The 19571-nt window shown below is 35.9% G+C and overlaps 1 protein-coding gene across 1 annotated transcript in view; it reads right to left on the reverse strand.

Annotated features, from left to right (window-relative positions):
- LOC145675234 (adenylate kinase 9-like) overlaps positions 1-19571 on the reverse strand; it is a 296882-nt gene that overhangs the window by 108364 nt on the left and 168947 nt on the right. Inside the window, exons 14-16 of the mRNA XM_081745616.1 lie at positions 10126-10235; positions 6976-7107; positions 1747-1858 (exon numbers count right to left, since the gene is read on the reverse strand). Of these exons, the coding sequence (XP_081601742.1) occupies positions 1747-1858; positions 6976-7107; positions 10126-10235 (354 nt within the window). The remainder of the gene's footprint in view (positions 1-1746; positions 1859-6975; positions 7108-10125; positions 10236-19571) is intronic.

Raw genomic sequence — 19571 nt, forward strand, 5'->3', positions numbered from 1 at the left:
CAAAAAGTGTCATCTCTCGATTAAAAAAAAGCCGCGAAGGTGGAAATGCAACGCGAAAGCGTACCGGTGGTCGTCAAAGGAAGACCACACCCAAGACGATGGATATGTATCCTTACTAACGAAGAGGAACAGACAGCGCACTCCGCGTCAGATAGCTGCAGATCTTGCAACCTCAGTTGGTACATATGTATCTGCGAAAACAATTTCGCGGCACTTAAATCAAGTTCGTTTATATGCACGGAAGCCTGTTAAATGCATCCCACTTCAACCATGCCATCGTCGCGAACGATTACCGTGGTGTTAGGAACATGTTGGTTGGAAGTAGCAACAATGGTCCAGGGTAGTGTTCTAAGACAAATCCCGTCCCACTGTGGCAAATGACTCTGTTCACAAGTTACTATAGTGAGAGCGGGCAACACGTTATGCACAACAGAGTGTTCATGAACGTGATTGCTATGTCCAAGGCGTGATGGTGTGGGCAGACACTATGCACAGTGCAGAGCCCTGCTTCACATCTTTGAGCGAGGTAGCGTGACATCGCAGCGGTACTGTGGAAATATTCTTCTAAATCATGTTCGTCGTTTTCGGGGTACTGTAGATCCGGACTTCCTGTTTATGGACGTCAATGCACTGAAGTATCGGACACACTTGAACGTGAAGATATTACAAGTATACAATGGCCTGCTTACTCTGCGGATCTTATACGATTGAGCATGCCTGAGATGTCCTTAGCAGACGTGTTTCTCAACGAATTCCCCTCCCCTAAACTTTGCAGGAACTGACAAACGTCTTCTGAGAGGATTGAAAAAATATCCCCCAACGGTTCCCCACTAGTTTAGTGGAAAGCATGAATTAACAGATGCAGAGTGCGCATTAATGTCCGAGGAGGTCACACATCTTGTCAAGCAGTGTAGTTAGTTTGTGCTAACTGTAAACTGAAACAGATTACTAGTCTAATAATTATATTGACCAAACCCAATTTTTCGTTTCTTCTCGTTAAAATAACGAAAGATTTATATCTTCCCTTCAGGAGGACGTGATCCCCCTTCTAAAGAAGTCACCAGAATATGTTGGTTAGGGGGCTGAGTGTTCATTTTTTAATGTTAGGACACTGTCACAAAATTTAACAAACCAACGGCGTATGGTGTGTTCAGCCCCACACTTGGTCCACATGCAGTGTTGATGTTCCCCGCGGCTACATGTAAAGAACATTTAGTGTGATCTCGTAAAGAAAAAAATTGCTTGTTCTCTATGGTACATTTTTACATGAATCCTTTTAAGAACATATTGCATCTTCACTGACTACCTACTGCAGAATCTTTTCTGAGAATATGCATCATATCAAGTGACTTTGATCTATGCATTGAGTTCGTTATGGTGATTGTTTAGCTGCCAGACCTAAAATTGGATATTTTAGTCGCACACCAACTCAATAATTATGAATCAAGAATCATGATGAACGATGGTTAATTTGTTGATACTGAAAATTTTCTTAATATACAAAGTTGATCTACACAAAGGTCTTTTCTAATATCTGGTAGTTTCCGAGAGTAATATCTACAGAATTATATCTGGTAGTCTCTGAGTGTACGCCTCAGAGTAATATCTGCATATAGAAGCTTTAATTAATAATGTTACAAAATGAAAACTATCCTCAGTGAAATGGATTTCATGGTAATACAATAGAATCAATGCTAGTAATCAATATTGTATATGTTCTTGCTGAAAAGTATTAAAATATCTTACCAATTATGGAAATTCGAACTGGAGGAGGAGGAACTGGTCCATACATTGGCAAGTATTTAGCAGGATTCTTTATAAAGTTCTCCCTACCTTCTTCAGTGGCGAAGTAATAAACCTGTTGACAAAGAAAACAATTTCTATATCTTATCCACAATACTGTTACTTTCAAAATTGACAACTTTAAAAAACATTTTCATATATTTATCAGTTATCAGATCTAACTCATTAAATATAAACAGTCTTAAACATAGCGACAGGTTCCCGAAAAGTGTCATTTTCTAGTTTCTTCAGCTTACTTGGTTAGAGATTAGCAAAAGGGCTATCTGTTTCCATCACAATCGCCTTAACTTCCTTTAATGAAGGAATAGCCAAGTAAAAACATAAGAATAAATCAAAAGTAATAAACGAAATCAAAACTAAATTAATAAATACAATGTTCGTTGCAATATAATGAAAAATTATAATATGATCTTTTGAACGTTTGGGATCAAGAAGTATAAATTTCCATCTGATTTCTTTACAACTGAATAGATTACTACACTTAGTCTGTATGTACATATACATATCAATAAAATATATAAATATAGAAATAACCAATTACATATTTACTTGGCGGCAACGTGCAAATGATCTATAGCTCTTGTAATACTACGCACGTTACTCTCAATCACTATGGAGAGAAAATAATTTTTTGAAACGACAGATTCGTCTGACGTAAATATCTAGGTTCAAGATTTGGATTTAGTTTCTGTAAGGCGGTCTTGGCTTTTGTAATAGAAGTAGACCCTGTAATGACCAAGTATATTGAATTTGCTAGCTTTTATTAAACAACTACGTGTTTCAAGATAGAAGTGATTGTCGAACTCAAGTAATTTTGGTTACTTTTCATCTTAAATAAGAACAAGCAAATATATTATTCAAACATTACACAAATTACAAGAATCGAAATTTTATTCTTCTTTATTATGAACAAATTTCTTTTGAAGTTAAGATAGATTGAATGGGTTGCATAAATGCAGAACTTAACACTGATTGTTACACGAAGGAGAATAATGATATTAGTAACTTTCGATTAGTAAGAGAGAAACGAAATTATTTGAAATTATATCTACATGAATATTGTCATTCATGATTAATTAGTACTTAATAGTATAGCCTCGTACCGCAATTTCCTCTATAAAAGTCGATCTGCCTTCACCACGGGATTCTGGAACATGGTTTTAGATAAAGATATTCTGTTTAATTCCTTGACCTGATTACAGTAGATCCATAATTCTCGAGCCATGAATGTTTAGGGTTTATTCTCCGTTATCCTCGACAGCTTATAATTTTGGAAGGAGGCATTTTCTGCCTTATGTTTGCTAGACGTTTTTCCTTCTTCTTTTGAGGTCTCCTACAAGGTGCCTGTGCCCGTTAACGTATACAGTAATACAGTTCAGAAGAAGTTCTCTCACACTCAAAGTAAATTTTATGGACCAACTGCCTTATAACTGTGATGTAGAAAGTATTAAATGTTTAGCAGAAACTTAAAAAGCATAATGCCTTTCCTAGAATGTAGGTTTCCTAAGGGATGTGGTACCTCATTTAGAGAGTATTTCCACTGGGATGTTATACGGTTGTAAAAGTTTAGTTATCTTGTGCTTTTCGTTTCATAGATTCAAGGTGTTTTAGCCCTTTCGGGATCCAGGGTTTTTGGGGTATCTTTTAGACTTTCAGTCAAGCAGCTACTGCATCGCCACTATTTATCCTAGGATCATGGTTCATACCTCATTCTCTTCAGAATGGAGCTGGTTTTCAAATGGTACCACTTTCATGCTCATAACATATACCAGGAGAGGGAAAAGTGATGTCAAAAGGAAAATTTTGAGGGATTTTTTTTTTTTTACATTTTGTGCCCCTATGGAACGGCCCTGTGTGAACGCAGAGATCTAAAAAAATCTGATAAATAGTACTTGGTATACTGAATGTGTGTGCCAAATTTCAAGTTCCTATCTTGAATACTAAGGGCGGGAGAAATTTTATCAAAAATCCCCACAATGCCCCAAATTACCACAAAACACCATGATCTCAGGTAAAAAATTTCCTGAGACATCTCTATTTACCCTAGGACTATAATCCGCCAATCATTCTCTTCAGAATAAAACTGCCTTTCAGGCGGTACCATTCACGTGTCTCTATCGTGTATCTAAGGCGAGAAAATCCCGAAAAAAGGGATTTTTTTGGGTCTAAATATCCCTTTTTCAACTTTTAGCCCCTCTGGACCCCCTGTTTTAACGCAAAAATCTAAAAAAATCTGATAAATACTGCTAGGTAGGCTGAATGCACAATTCCAATTTACCAAGTGCAAAAGTAAGCCCGCCAAAAATATATTCCAACAATGTCCCATATTCCCGTATACAGAGGGATATTTTGTAAACATTCCCTGAGACATTCCTAATTACTTTAGGATCATGGGTTGCACATCATTCTCTTCAGAATAGAACCGCCTTCAAGGCGTTACCACTCACATGTCTCCATCGTGTATCTAAGGCGGGGAAATCCCGAAGAAAGGAATTTTTTGTTAAAAATATCCCTTTTTTCAAATTTTTGCCCCTCTGGACCCCCCTCTGTTTAAACGCAGAAATCTGAAAAAAAATCTGGTAAATACTACTCGGTGGACTGAATGTTTGTGCAAAATTTCAATCTTCTATGTGCAAAAATAAGCCCGCCAAAAAAATGAACATAGGCGAAAAAGAAAATATATATTTTAGAATTATGACGTCATCACCTCCTATGTATCGACGCAGAAAGGTATGAAACCATACGTAAGGTTTTCTACAATGCCTCTGGACTTAAAAAAACGGACGAAAAAGCTCAAATAGGAGAGTTATAACGCAATGTACCATGAAACACCCTTATGGTACAAATTGTACCATAGTATCCCAAAGGGCTAGAAGATAATAATAGACTGGGAGAAGAAATGTCTGTCTTATAGGAAATATGTAGAAGATTGAGTGCTATACAATGGAGAAAGTTGCTGTTCAATAAGACAAGGCGTCTTAAGTAATTTCGACACGTACATTTGCCCTCCCTAATGTAAAGACCAAAAAAGTATAATTTCTTAATGTACTATCTAAATACGTAAGAAACTCTTAGTTACTAAAATCCTTTGTATCTAAATTGAATTTCACAATCCACAAGCTTCAACTGCTAATGAATTGTAAATTATCATAATTTTCACTTATGATAAAATCTTTTTTCTTGCAGCTGGAATGCTGAAAAATTATCAAAAGGCAGTATGTAATAAAATGAATGAAAATACAAATAGAGTATTCATCAAATCTAGATTTGAAGAAAAGACACAATAGATAACACAAAGGTTGAATATCTAATAGCAATTGTTTCTTTTGACGGAAAGCTGGAAAGAGAGGGAATATTAATTTCTGCATAATAATTAATCAGGATTGAATACAATTACGCTGATGGAAGATGTCTCACTTTTTGTCATTTTCTTAAGAATATTAACGTTGGGAAAATGTCGCGAGTTTTTTGTAAGTTTTTCAATTTTACAATATTGGAATATTTATGAATATAATAAGAAGTAAGCAATTTCTCTTTAGACATTCAAAAGGTTTAGACATTACTTGATGTATTTTTACGTTAATAAACTATAATTCCTCGTTAAATCACAATTTTCGATGCAATTTTACTCTTGCATATTCCAGAGACTATGCTAAAGACTAATTCCTCTTTATGTACCATACAATAGGAAATCTTTCAGAAGACGACTTAGTTAATACATAGAGACAAAGCTGTTTTCATTATTACTTGATGTATTTTTACATTAATAAACTATAATTCCTCGTTAATTAGCCATGAATCTCAGATAATGTGTCATTAGAAAGCAAAACGCCGTAGCTTTCTGAGCTTTTCTGCGTGCAATGTTATCATAAAAAGGAAAAATGGCTATACCGTGAAATTGACATAGATTCAATATATATTCTAATTTCATGTAAGTAAGAATGTATTTTACCGTAATTACTTTGAGAAATTAGTATTAATATTTAAATTAACATTAAAGCTTGTTATTTTATATGATGTACATAGATATCTGGCGAGTAATCGTAATTCTGTATGAAATACTACGCATCTAATTTATGTGTGTCGCCTTAGATGTTCATTACTGCTAACACTTCAAATTTCAACAATCTAAAACGCATTTATATCAAACAGCTAACTATTGGATTTATGTATTCTTTGTTTTATTCTACAAGGTCGGTCATTAAGTAATCCACAATCTTCAATTACTTCTTTAATTAATAATTCACAATAATGATAAGTAGGTATACATGAACACAAACCTAATTTCCTATATATCAGGACCATTCAATATATCTATCACTCGGCTCTACAGGTTAGGTCCTCTGTTCTTTCCAAATCACAAGAACACTTTATCGAAATGCTACATCTTGCATTCGAAACCACTCTCCAACCTTTTCGAGTAATTTGTTATCGTTTTCGAATATTCTACCAAATACAAATATCTCAATCTACCAAACAGGTAGAAGTCTGAGATAACCAACTCGGGGATGCAAGCTGGGTGAGGCATCCAAGTCCACAAATATCTTACAACTTTTGCTAACGTCGGTTTTTTTGTCGTGATCGCTCACTTAAGCTTTTGTATGGATTTAAAGTATCTTTCCTTCTTCATGAAAGTTTTTTTCTTAAGAATGTCCTTGAAGATGAGTCCATCTTAGTTTCAAAAGATTTTCATTATAATTTTGTCTTTGAAAAGGGAAAGTGTTGATTTTCTCTTGACTGAAAACGTTGTTTGGGTGTATTACATCGTCGGATTCTAATATTTACTTCAGGCTCTACACCGAAAAATTTCTGATCTTGATTGCTGATTTGGAAAGAGGAATGTTGTATTGATCGAGCTACGTGGTATGATGATCGAGCTACGTGGTACGTGTATGTATTATACAGTCATTAGCTTTTGTTGAGAAACATTGTCCATTATTTATTGACCGTAGCTTGTATTTCATTTACTGATTTCTTGTATTTATTGCATTGCTTTGTATTATGCTAATGGTGGACTTTACACCAACAACGTACCTTTCCTTGATAAAATTGTATACGATCAATTACTTAAACAATTCTTTACTGAAATCGCAAATAAGCGTGTATGTATCCCATAATATTATGTATAAATGTAATAACAGGAAGTATCAGTGACTAAACATCTGTACAAACCTTGTCTTTATATACAGCACCAATTTCTCTATCGCCTGGTACATACGATCCAGTGGTTGCCCACGTTACTGGACAGAAAATTCCCATATCTCCGAAACGGATGTTCTGTTCGACAAATTTATCTTCGTCCTCCTAAATGAAAACAGAATATAATATATCTTTGACTTGACTATTTAAATATTACAGAATAATTTTTTATCGTGATAGAAATAGCGTATGCGGACGTTTCTGTATTACTTATTACAGTATGGGCTTTTCTTTAAATTGCCTGCCGCATTAACGTGCTATCAACAATTAGATTTTGTGTAGCAGTGACTCAGAACTGAATCCATTGATAACGACAATTTGGACCCCATAACTTATAACACATGAACTACATATTTTATTTAGTGGAGCAGGTCCAAATATATGAATTAGTCCTTTTTCATGGCCAGTTATTGACTTTAAACGCTAATATTTCTGATTTTTCTAGGGAAATTATATGTAATGACTTCCATATATTTTGCTTTTCTATACATTATGCGCAGGACACAAAATTTCTGGTCTGAATCCAGCACCCAAATCCGAGTTTGATATCCATTTTTTACCTCACAGATATGATTTATGCAAATTCTTATCGTCAAACTAAAATATTTAGCCCCCTGAGAAACCGGCGCCCAGGATGTTTCAAGCTCTGCACCTCCGGATCTATCTATAAAGTTAACCAAGGAAGTTATGTCGCTTTGTTTGAAGGTGAAGATTTGTTGGTGTGGGTATATTCAGCAAATTACTTGGTTGTGGTAGTTCAGTTACCCCACGAACTTGCATAAGGACAGAGTGAACATGGAACCTCCACAGAGCGCCATAAGAGCGTGTATGTTGTACGAGTTCAAACTGGGCTTAAACGCCACTGCAACGGGGTGGAAGATATGACAGGCGTTTGGTGAGGGTATCGTGAATACGCGGACAATGCAGCGGTGGTTTAATAAGTTTAAGAACGGTGACGAAACACTCGAAGATTCTCCACGTGCCGGAAGACCAACATATGTACAACAATGATGATCTTCATGTAGCAATTGAGGCGAAAAGTGACCTGACATGTGAGAAACAGGGACTATAATTCAGTATGAGTGGAGAAACCATTCGGCAGCACCCCCGTCAACTTGGGAAGCAGTACAAGTTCGGTGGAGGGTGCCACATGATTTGATTCCGGGCCAGAAGACAATGCTAGCAGACATCTGTGTTCCTTTGGTGTCTTGTCTGAGGAAGGAACCATTTCTGGACAGTGTGTTGACCTGTGATGAGAAGTGGGTCCTGTACAAAGCTTCACGGCGCTTCAAGTGAACTGCTCGCGACATTGTGCATCCGAAACTCCTGCCAGTTGGTCAGAGCATCAATGCAACTATGTACTGTCAGCAGTTGAGCCGCGTTCCAGAAAAACTCAAAACTCTGGAACCAGGACTTCTGAATCCTAAAGGGGTCCTCCCTTTAAGCCTCACATGGCTAGGATGACCCTGGATACTATTCTACGCCTTGGTTGGGAAACACTACTGTATCCGCCATACTCTTCTGACATTACACCGTCCGATTATCACTTGTTCCATTCCTTGGACAATCACCTTAGAGGAAGCTATTTTAAATCTCTAGGGAGGGGCAAAATGTGCTTGGTATTTTCTTCGCTTTACTGCATACCAAGTTCCTACCGCGATGGAATCAATTGCCTTTCAGAACGTTGGCAGAAGGTCGTCGATGGTGATGGGGGCTATTTTTATCTTCTAGGTGTGTCTTAGGTGACCTATCGATGTTCGAAGGTGATGGATGAAAAAGTGATAAAACTTTCTTGGTTACCTTATATCTATCTATCTGGAGCTATGTATCTCTGAATCTATCTATGTAGTGTGTGAGCCCCCGTGACAAATTTCTGGCTGGATCACTGGTCTTGCATAATGGACTCACTTTGCTTCAAGTAGGCGAACATATCAGACAGGTCATACACAGAACCCACGCAAGTCAGTGTGCCAACTGTTAGTGTAGGAAACATATATATTACGATATCTTCAGATTCCCCGTTAGCATCAACAATGTCTCCCTCCTTTTTTGTACTTTAGTATTCCATAATTATGGACCAAGACTAAGAAAGATGTATGATGCCAAAGAATAAAATGGTTAATTGAAGAAAGTGGGAGAAACAGGAGAACCCTTACAAAACAAACGTAACGAGGAAAGTTTGACATGAACTGGGATCGAAGTCCAGACTCAACTCACTAGTGTTAGTTTACTGCTGAGTTACCACGGCCTCTTTCAGCAATATTCAATGAACAGCAAAGATGATAATTTCAGGTAACATGAGGTGTGAGCGGAAAACAAGAGATGATCAGGGAATACATTGGTGAAAGTTTGCGGCCAGTCATATTTCATATCAGGTGCCGTATGAATATATAGAAAGTGATTACTTTTAAAGTGGAAAACCCATATATCTCCCACTAACTTGAACCATGAACCATTTTGCGTTAAAGTGAACGTGTAGCGTGACGTTACTCATCTCAAAGTGTATGACTCCATTCCCTTTCACAAATACACTTTTTGTCCCATCAATTTCTTAGACATGTCGGAAAATTTGTCACATTATAGTTGAAGCATTTAGTCACACTATAGTTGGTGCAAGACCTCTCTCATAACTTACTATATGATTAGCGTACCTGCCTTCTTTATGGAAGACCGGGTTTGCTTCACAGTGGGAGTTCACATGATTCGGATTCCATGTTAACTGTGTGTCTTTGTCTCACGTAACCTCGATGCCAAGAAAATGACATTAAATTGTAAGCTACCCAATAGTTGTGCAAAGATTATCAGCTAAACTAAAAGCAATGAATCTGATAACCAAAAGCAATGAATCTACAGTTTGTGACGAATAATCGCTATGACGTTTACAGAAATCAAGTCGAAAGAAGTCGTAAATATGTTAGTTATATTCTGGATATATATGTTACCTTTTGACATCCCAAACAGCTCACCCTATAGTGTATGGGATAATGTTTCGTTGACTTGACGAAAGTCGACACGTATTTGACTCATAAGTAGTTCAAGTCAACTTTTTAACCTCAGCAACTTTAACAAATCAATACAATATTTGGGTAATACATTGCTCATTTTATTGAAATATGCAACTACCTCATCATTTTCATCGTGAGTTACTTGCTCTTCTTTTAGTTGCTCAATATCTTCCATTAGCTCCATTTCATCTTCTTCATCAAAAAGTCTAGGTTGCGGTTGAAACGTTTCTGAAATGAAATAAACTTCTGTTATTTCTATAATGAGTAATTCCCCCAAATTTATTATGGATAGGTAAGTTCTTGTGACTCTAAAACTTATATTTAAATGTTTTTGGTCCAATCTTTGAGATTTTTAAACATTATAACAGTTCAGTCCTTAGACCACATAAGAGCCGAAATGTTACATTTTTCTAATTCAAAATATACCACTCATGAATATAGTTGTTATCGGTCAATCAGTCAGGTGAATTCCTCGTCGTCCGACGTTTCGAGAACTTACAGCATTGTTCTCGCCTCTCATACTTTACCCTGAAGACGAGAATAATATTGTCAGTTCTCGAAACTTTAGACGACGTGGAATTCACCTGGCTGATTGACTGAGAACAACTATATTCATCGTGGCATAAGTAAATATTCACTTATTATTGTCTTCATTTCGTTTTAAACAATTTCTTAACATTTTAGACACCTTAAATAAATAATTTCTTATATATATATATATATATATATATATATATATATATATATATATATATACCAGGTGTGTTAGTTGAAATTTGCCGGTTTTTTCGAGAAAGAAAACACTTAATATTCAAGGAATCACACAATTTCTTTATTCAAAATAATGACCATTGGATTCTATACACTTTGCCCATATTTTAGGCAAATCATGAATACCATCCCACAAACACTTTTTCTCTTTCGAGCCAAACCATTCGACGAGCCAATTTTCGACGTCTTCAAAATTAGCGAAGCGCTGCTCTGCAAGTGAGTGTCCCATCGAGGCGAAAAGGTGATAGTCCGACGGGGCGAGGTCTGGAGAGTATGGCGGGTGCGGTAATATTTCCCAATTAAGTGTTTTTAATGTCTCCTGCATTAGTTTAGCGGTATGAGACGGCGCGTTGTCATGTTGCATGATAACCTTGCCATGTATTCGGGCCCATTCCGGCCGTTTTTCGATCAACGCATGATTCAAATTAATAATTTGTTGTCTGTAGCGATCCGTATTCACTTTTCCATCAGGTCTTAATAACTCGTTGTACACCACACCACACTGTTCCCACCAAACACAGAGCATTGTCTTACGGCCAAAGCGATTTGGCCTTGCCGTCGATGGGCCGGTTTCACCAGGTGCAAGCCATGATTTTTTTCGCTTCGGGTTCTCAAAATAAATCCATTTTTCGACCCCGTGACAATTCGATGCAAAAATGATTTCCTTTCAAACCGTTGAAGCAGGATTTCACACACGGTTATTTGCTTTTCCATTTGTCTATCCGTCAGTTGGTGTGGCACCCATTTTCCATATTTCTGAATCTTTCCCATGGCTTTTAAACTTTGGGAAATTGCTCCTCGAGTCACATTTAGTGTTTGTGTTAATGTTGCTTGCGATTTGGTTGGGTCTTCATCTAATAACACCTGCGATTCCTCGTCTTTGAACTTTTTCGCTGCACCGGGATGTTCCTTGTCTGTCAAATCGAAATCTCCACTTTTAAATTGACGAAACCATGTCTCGCATGTTCTAATCACTGGAGCATGTTCACCGTAGGTTTCTAGCAGCAACCGATGAGCTTCAGCTGCTTTTTTCTTTTGATGAAATAAGAACAGCAATGCATGCCGCAAATGCGATTTACTTGGAACGAAACTCGCCATATTCACTGAGGTAAACAACTCTGACGCTGTTCTGTTGGCCGAATGTGACTTGTGTATTTTTGAAGGTTAATGTTTACAGAAACAAATGACGTACATGCCGCATCATAGAAATGTATACATATTGCTAGAGACATCTAACGGTAAAACCGGCAAACTTCAACTAACACACCTGTATACAAATGGTTATCGCAATAATGAAATACTAGAAGACAACAGAATATTCTGACTAGTACGTCATAGGATCTTTTTGAATCGCCGTGAAATTAATTGTGTCCAATCTACAGCTATACAAAAATGACATATACAAATAAAAAACGAATAGATAGATGTTTTAAGACAATCACTCATTTGAAAAGAAATATCTTCAACCTGTTATGACCAACTCAAGCTGCTCGCTGCATGCCAGGAAATCTCGCATTATTGATATTCAAGCATGCCTTCTTGCTTTGGTATCAATCATAGGGACCGCATATAAATGAGTTTTAGTTGTATCATGTTAATATTCCATCACCTTGTGAGGATTCCTACTACAACATAATAGCAATTATACCGATTTACTTTTCCACAAACATGGAAGGCGAACCTATCACTACATAAAATCTTACCAAGTAATTTCTAGTCTTCGTCAATTTGGATCAGTATTGTAACAGCGCGGTTTCTTCCCTTACGTTCATCTTTTAGCCTGACGTGTTGACAAATACTTGTATGTACATTTGTGCACAAGATTGTGAACTGTTGGATAAGAAATGTTTGATTATCTACTACGCTGCCTTCTCAAATTTCGTGGGCTCCTGTTGAATATGTGTTGCACATAATCAACAGCCTATTGGATCACATGCTTCTTTCAAGGTTTTCTCCCTGAGACAGCAAATTGTTGGTTTCTTTTAGGGTTTATCCTGCATCTAAATTATTTTGCGTTTGAGAGGTTCCACATTCCATTCCATTCTTACATATGCCGAATGCGTGTAACGGATTAAAATTCTGCCATCCAAAACAAACTCACATTCCTCCGTGGAGACTATGACATGAATAGTAAAGTAAGGAAACACGCTCGGACGCCAACAATGAAGATTTCCCGGCATGCAGCGCCTAAAGTGGTAGTTGCGGTGTTGCCAAACTAGACACACAAGCTTCAAAATATTTCCTCTCGAATGAGAATTTTTCTGAAAATATCTATTTATTTGTAATGTGTTCTACTCGTAAACATATTGCCTGAACACCCTATATGTAGACAGTACAGTTCTTCATGCAGTGCAACATCAGTTTCATTAGCTACGATCGAATATCTGCTCCGGGATTGGAGCTCCAGAATTGACCATAGCTGTTCAATAACCTTGAGGTCTGGAAATTGGATGAGGCATAGAATGCGTTATAGTTCACCCTGATGTTCGCGAAGTTAACTCTCAACTGCTTCTGCACCGTGACTTGTTACATTGTCATCTAGGAACATTACATCATTAGCCGGAAACATTATGCGTACCATAGGATGCACGTCCTAATATAAAATTTCCACACAACACTTGGCGATTATTTGATCTGTGAACGTAATCACATAACCTATGGAACTGCAGAAAATTGCTGCCGAAGACATCAGAAGTCGCCATTCTTCATATCAGGAGAAAGATAGTTCGAAGCATGAACTTCTTTGGGTATCCGTCAGCATAAATATGATTTATTTTAAGAAATAAAGAAGGAAAAAAGATTAGCTGAACCTAATTGGAAGTAGAAATCCAACCATCCACGATCAATCTCGGCACCATTTTCTTCACTTTAAAGCGCTGGTGGCGATGACTATGGGTATGGACCATGTTCCAGGCACTATTCTACCCTGTTTGACGTGCTATGTGTTACCTACAACCACTAAAATTGCCAGGTTCTACACAAACTTCCTCATTGTTACTACATCACATGTTTTCCATGTCAAATCTACAGATGATTTCATTAATTTGATGTCATCTATATATGCCTTTGTCTCTGCTTGTTCCGAATGGTGTAACTTGTACTTTTATCTTTCACGAAGTAAAATAATTACAATAATAATAATAATAATGGAAAATGTGGAATAATAATAATAACGACAGTGTACGTTATCTTCGTGGTGCGTATTTGGAAATTATCATAGTATATTTAACACATTTTATATGTGAATTTTTATCGTTTCTTAGAATATATGGGATCTTTCAAAAGACCAGTTTCATTTATTATTGTGTGATGGTTGGAAGGCTATGGTAAACGATTTTAGGACAGATCGAAATGAAATGAAAATGAAATCTTGGAGTTTTACGTCCCACGCTTATGCCGGTTAGGCTAAAGGAGACGGTGATGATGAGTAATGAATGAAATGGTGGAATGAAGAAAGTGGGAGAAAACGGGAGAACCCCGAGAAAACCCAAGCACATGGTGTTTGTCCACCACAAAGTTCACTTGGCGGGGGCTGGGATCGAACCCGGGACCCCTAGCACAAAAGATGATAGGACAGATCGAGAAAACCATGTCAACTTCAGATCAGATTGTGAGTATGCAGTAAGTACGACTTATTGGTTTGTGTAGGAAATAGAAGGGAGAAAGTTAGAATATTTTTTTGAGGGTTAAATTGTTGGGGTATAAGGTTTGAAGGGTATTGATGAAGGTGAAAGATCTTGAGATTACTAATTACGTACAATGTAGTGAAGTTGATAGGCTTCCTCAAAAGATGAAAGTATAAGGAATGAAGCCTTTGATTTAGCTAGTGTGAGAAATATTGCATATCGTTATAGGTTTTAAGTTTTTGTCGTTTTTCATATATGCATTCTCAAGTTCCAAATTCAAACTAAGAAAAGTGACTGTATGACAGAAGAATGACAAAGTGTATCTGAATAATCATTTGCTGTTGAGCTACAGGTGATTTTTCTATTCTTACAATAAATAATTTATTACATCTCTCTCTTAACTCTGTTTAGAAAAGCACTTGATTTTAAGAATTAACCAAGATTGTGCTGTTGTCAAAATTCTTCTGTTCCTTTTAAGATTGGTATACTATTAACTGTTACTTGCTTCGGTTTGCTTTTGGGTCATGGCTAATGACGTGTTTTTCTCAGTCTTAAATGACTAATTCAATAACAACTTGCTCTAAAATTTTAAAGAACTTTCAGAACAACTTTAGTTTCCTTTTGTAAAAAATGAACACTTTCATCCACATTGTTTACATTTTCTGAATTTATTCTTGTTATTACTTTTTGCATGCTAATAACATGTTAGTATTCTTTCGTGTCCTAAATCTAAAGTTCTCCAAATTCTCATTTGTGTTTCTACGCATTTTTTAATATTAAAAGTGGAATTTATTTTCTCACTAATAGTTCTACAATCTCTACAGTTTTTGAGTCTAATTTCCTAGCTAATGGATAAATATCTGTTATTCAGAAATCATATAAGATCTCGTTTCGTACATTTGATTACAAATCCGAAATGTTCCTTTCTTCTTGTATTCGAAACAAACTATACCATATACATGTATATTACCAACCGAATTATCTTTTGTACTTCAATATTTTATTAACAAGTAAACCTTACGTTTGGGTGAATCGAGTTGCTGACTGAAACACATATGAGAAAGTAGTACTAAATGTGGTCAGTATTTCAGTGAAGTTGTAGGTGCGAAGCTCCAGAGGTTTAGGAGATACAGCTACCAGAACATCACATGGAAGTACATAATAGTCTTCATACAGTTGGAGGTAAAAGCCCTGTAAGACCTCTTCTAACGACAAAAGGTGAATAACAAACATATGGGTACATATTAGGACTAGGGGGAAGTCATATAGTAAGAATATACCTGACGGCGGCCATATTGAAATCCGCCATTTTGAATTAAGATTAAGTTTTTAAAATAGGAATAGGGTCATGTGATACATGATTTAAGGCGCAAATTTAATCAGATGAACAATGGTGACGTTAATTTTGATTTACGCGCAATTGGTAAAATGTTACAGGGAAATTAAATATTGTTGCAGAATATGTATTAGTCCTTTACCCCACCTTGTAAATTTTGTGTTAATGATAATAAATAAAAAGCATGTGGATAAATATTAGGTCTATGGTAAGAGTTGCCTTGATGGCGGCCATGTTAAAATCCGCCATTTTGAATCAGACAAAAGTTTTAAACAAAACGCATAACAGTGACACCTTATTAATAGCAAATTTTACCATAAATCCAACGGTATAACTATTTTTGCTTTATCATTAACCAGCATTTGTTATCGCATAAACAAGTTGCTAATTTAAGGAAAAATGACCAAAGTGGAATTGAGTCATAATTGAACTTGGGTGTTTCTTCCAGAAAAGTCCTCAATTAGTACAATCAATATGTAGTTCAGAAAAGAGTGCATGACTTGCACAAACATTGTAACGCCACCATTGTATTTCTTATTAATTTCTAGCCCGAAGTCATCTATTGCATTACTCTATTCCCATTTAATTTTGTGCTGGTTAATGATAAAGCAAAATGGTTATACCGTTGGATTTATGGCAAAATTTGCTATTAATAAGATGTCACTGTTACGCGTTTTGTTTAAAACTTCTGTCTGATTCAAAATGGCGGATTTCAACATGGCCGCCATCAAGGCAACTCTTACCATAGACCTAATATTTATCCACATGCTTTTTATTTAATTATTATCATTAACACAAAATTTACAAGGTGGGGTAACGGACTAATACATATTCTGCAACAATATTTAATTTCCCTGTAACTTTTTACCAATTGCGCGTAAATCAAAATGAACGTCACCATTGTTCATCTGATTAAATTTGCGCCTTAAATCATGTATCACATGACTCTATTCCTATTTTAAAAACTTAATCTTAATTCAAAATGGCGGATTTCAAGATGGCCGCCGTCAGGTATATTCTTACTATATGACTTCCCCCTAGTCCTAATATGTACCCATATATTTGTTATTCACCTTTTGTCGTTAGAAGAGGTCTTACAGGGCTTTTACCTCCAACTGTATGAAGACTATTATGTACTTCCATGTGATGTTCTGGTAGCTGTATCTCCTAAACCTCTGGAGCTTCGCACCTACAACTTCACTGAAATACTGACCACATTTAGTACTACTTTCTCATATGTGTCTCAGTCAGCAACTCGATTCACCCAAACGTAAGGTTTACTTGTAAGATTTCCTCGAAATCATCCCTAAGTATGACAAATCGTATGACATTCTCGCTTAGTTCATTTTCCTCATAACCTAAGATACACAATCGATCTTGTATCTCTTCCATCTGACTAAATCTTCATGTCATTCAGTCAAGATCTTGCTATCCTGAGTTGTTATATTGTCATACTTAGTCATATTTCCTTCCTTCTCACTTCCATTCATTGGGTATTTTTTACTCAATACATCATTCAAATTTCCCATATGTTTCAAATGTATCTTCGTCATGACTATTCGATGTATTACCAGCTTTCCTGCTTTCTTTCCTCAATTCGGTCTTCAATCTTCTATACACTCAACTTCTTGGGTGTAGCTCTTTTCTCTCATTTTCTTTCTCTCATATTTTTCACTACTTTCTATAACCAAGCTCCTTACCTTTACGTTATCATATTATTAACTAACGCTCCCACAGTTCGAAATGTTTCTATCACCAGCTACTTGTGACTATTTCTTCTGAATTTAATAACGATTCTTGTACATCTCGAACGATTTTTGTTTTGTTTAAACATTTAAAGATTTAACTTTATGTTTCCAACCTTTTCTCCTGTCTACATGTTTTAGTCGAATTCCACTTCATCCGACTTAATACTGTCATTTGAAAAATGAACTGCTGCAGAGACCAACATTACATATTTTGACCTGTTTTGTTACTTATCTTGTATCATTTTATGCATAATTTGGCATCTATTTATGAAATGGAAACATCCAGGTCTAGCTTGTAATGTGTTTATTGAACTACGTGTTTTCCGTTATCATCAAGTTCTGTTAACCAAAATTTATCAATCCCTCTCCTTCTTCACTTTTTCTTCTAAATCTTATTTACCAAATAATCCATCTACTTGTTGTTTGCCAACAAAAATATTTATATCATCCATTATCAGTAGGCAGGTATCCCTGTTCCTTCTGTTTTCTCGTAATTTTCTTCTACTACAACTAAGTAAGTTATTAATTCCAAGATATAAAGATGAAGTAGGTCAAGGCTGAGAGTGCTTACATAGGATAAATAGATAGGGTGGGTCTGTTGTTAAATAGTAATATAATAATGTATATAGCGTATATACTGTACACACTAACGTACAAGTAGTATTTTAGATAATGGTAATTAAAAGACTACCAGAAGGAAGATAAAAGAAAACAGAAGTAAGAATTTTGGAGATATAAAAGCGATGTTATTTTTTATTCTTTAAACTTCAAAATAAATAAATTTTCATGTAGTTACACAAAACAATTTGTATTACAAATTACTCGACATGCTATTTAATTATTCATCTTACTTTTTTTTTTTTACTTATTTTATGTACGCATTTTGAGGTCAAATCTCAATTTTGGAAGTCTTCCTCACCTGTCATCTCGCTGCAAATTAATTAGCACTAGAAGGACCAAAACTTTTACCTCCCTAGAAGTACCGACCCGTCATTTTGACGACTATTTTATTCCAAGAGGTATTTATCATTTTTCTCTATATTTCTCTTATTTTAGCTTGAATTTAATCTGTTTAATCGTCTAGCTTATGTTTTATGTAAGTTTTTTCGTGATATAATACAGGGTGATCCACTAAACCCCGTCAATATATTAAATATAATATTAATATGGGAAGTTCGCCCACAGGACAGTGACATGAAAAATTAAAATAAAGGAATAATACATTCCTACGTATGAAATCCTTTTTTTACTAGTCACGTGATCACCCTACCTGCCCTGTAGACATTGGCTGGGCTACTTTTCTTTAGCACAGACCCTGTGTATAATGCACCAAAATAATTAGTTTTATATCGAACTTTTTATTACTTGGAAGTGAATTTACACTTTCAATACATTTTTATTTCAACGTGTATGCACTGAACTCAAGACAACAGCACTTTTTTTGCTCTTACACTTGTGTACAGGGAGTGGATTTCCTGATTAATCTTCATATACGTTTGTAGAGAGCATATCCTTTTCTTTCTGATTCAAGCACATTTTGGGAAGTCCTTCTCTTTGGACGCAGACTACCAATCAAGGTCATCTGTTTCTTTCTCAAAGATTTGGCTCATTTTTAACCTGTAAGAAAAGTTACCGCAAGTAACGTTTAGTCCTCTGTTGAGAAAAGTATCCATCGTTTTCAGAACAATATATTCGCCTAACTGTAAGTTCCGACGTCGTTCTTAGTAGTTTTCCACGTAGGGAAAGACTTTTAGTTCATACCGTGACTTTACAACTGCAAGCAACCAAATTTCAATCCACATTTTTCAGGCTTGTTAGATATACCTTACATGTATTAGCATCTCATCTTAGTAGAGAGTAACTGTTCATCCACACAAACATGTTGTGGGTTTTATAGTGCCTGATACAATTCTCAATGAATAAGTTCTACACAGGTGATGCCAATAGCCTTGAAGAGCTAGGACTTTTTTCACCAAATCGGAGATACTTCATTATTTCAAGAAATACATTTCTTTAAAATTCATAATCTTCCTGTAAAACACTGGTCCATAGCTTATGTTCTATAGTTCCTTTACGAGTATAT

Source organism: Thermobia domestica, chromosome 18, assembly GCF_964235325.1.
Source record: "Thermobia domestica chromosome 18, izTheDome1.hap1.1, whole genome shotgun sequence".
In the NCBI taxonomy this organism is placed as follows: Eukaryota; Metazoa; Arthropoda; class Insecta; order Zygentoma; family Lepismatidae; genus Thermobia; species Thermobia domestica.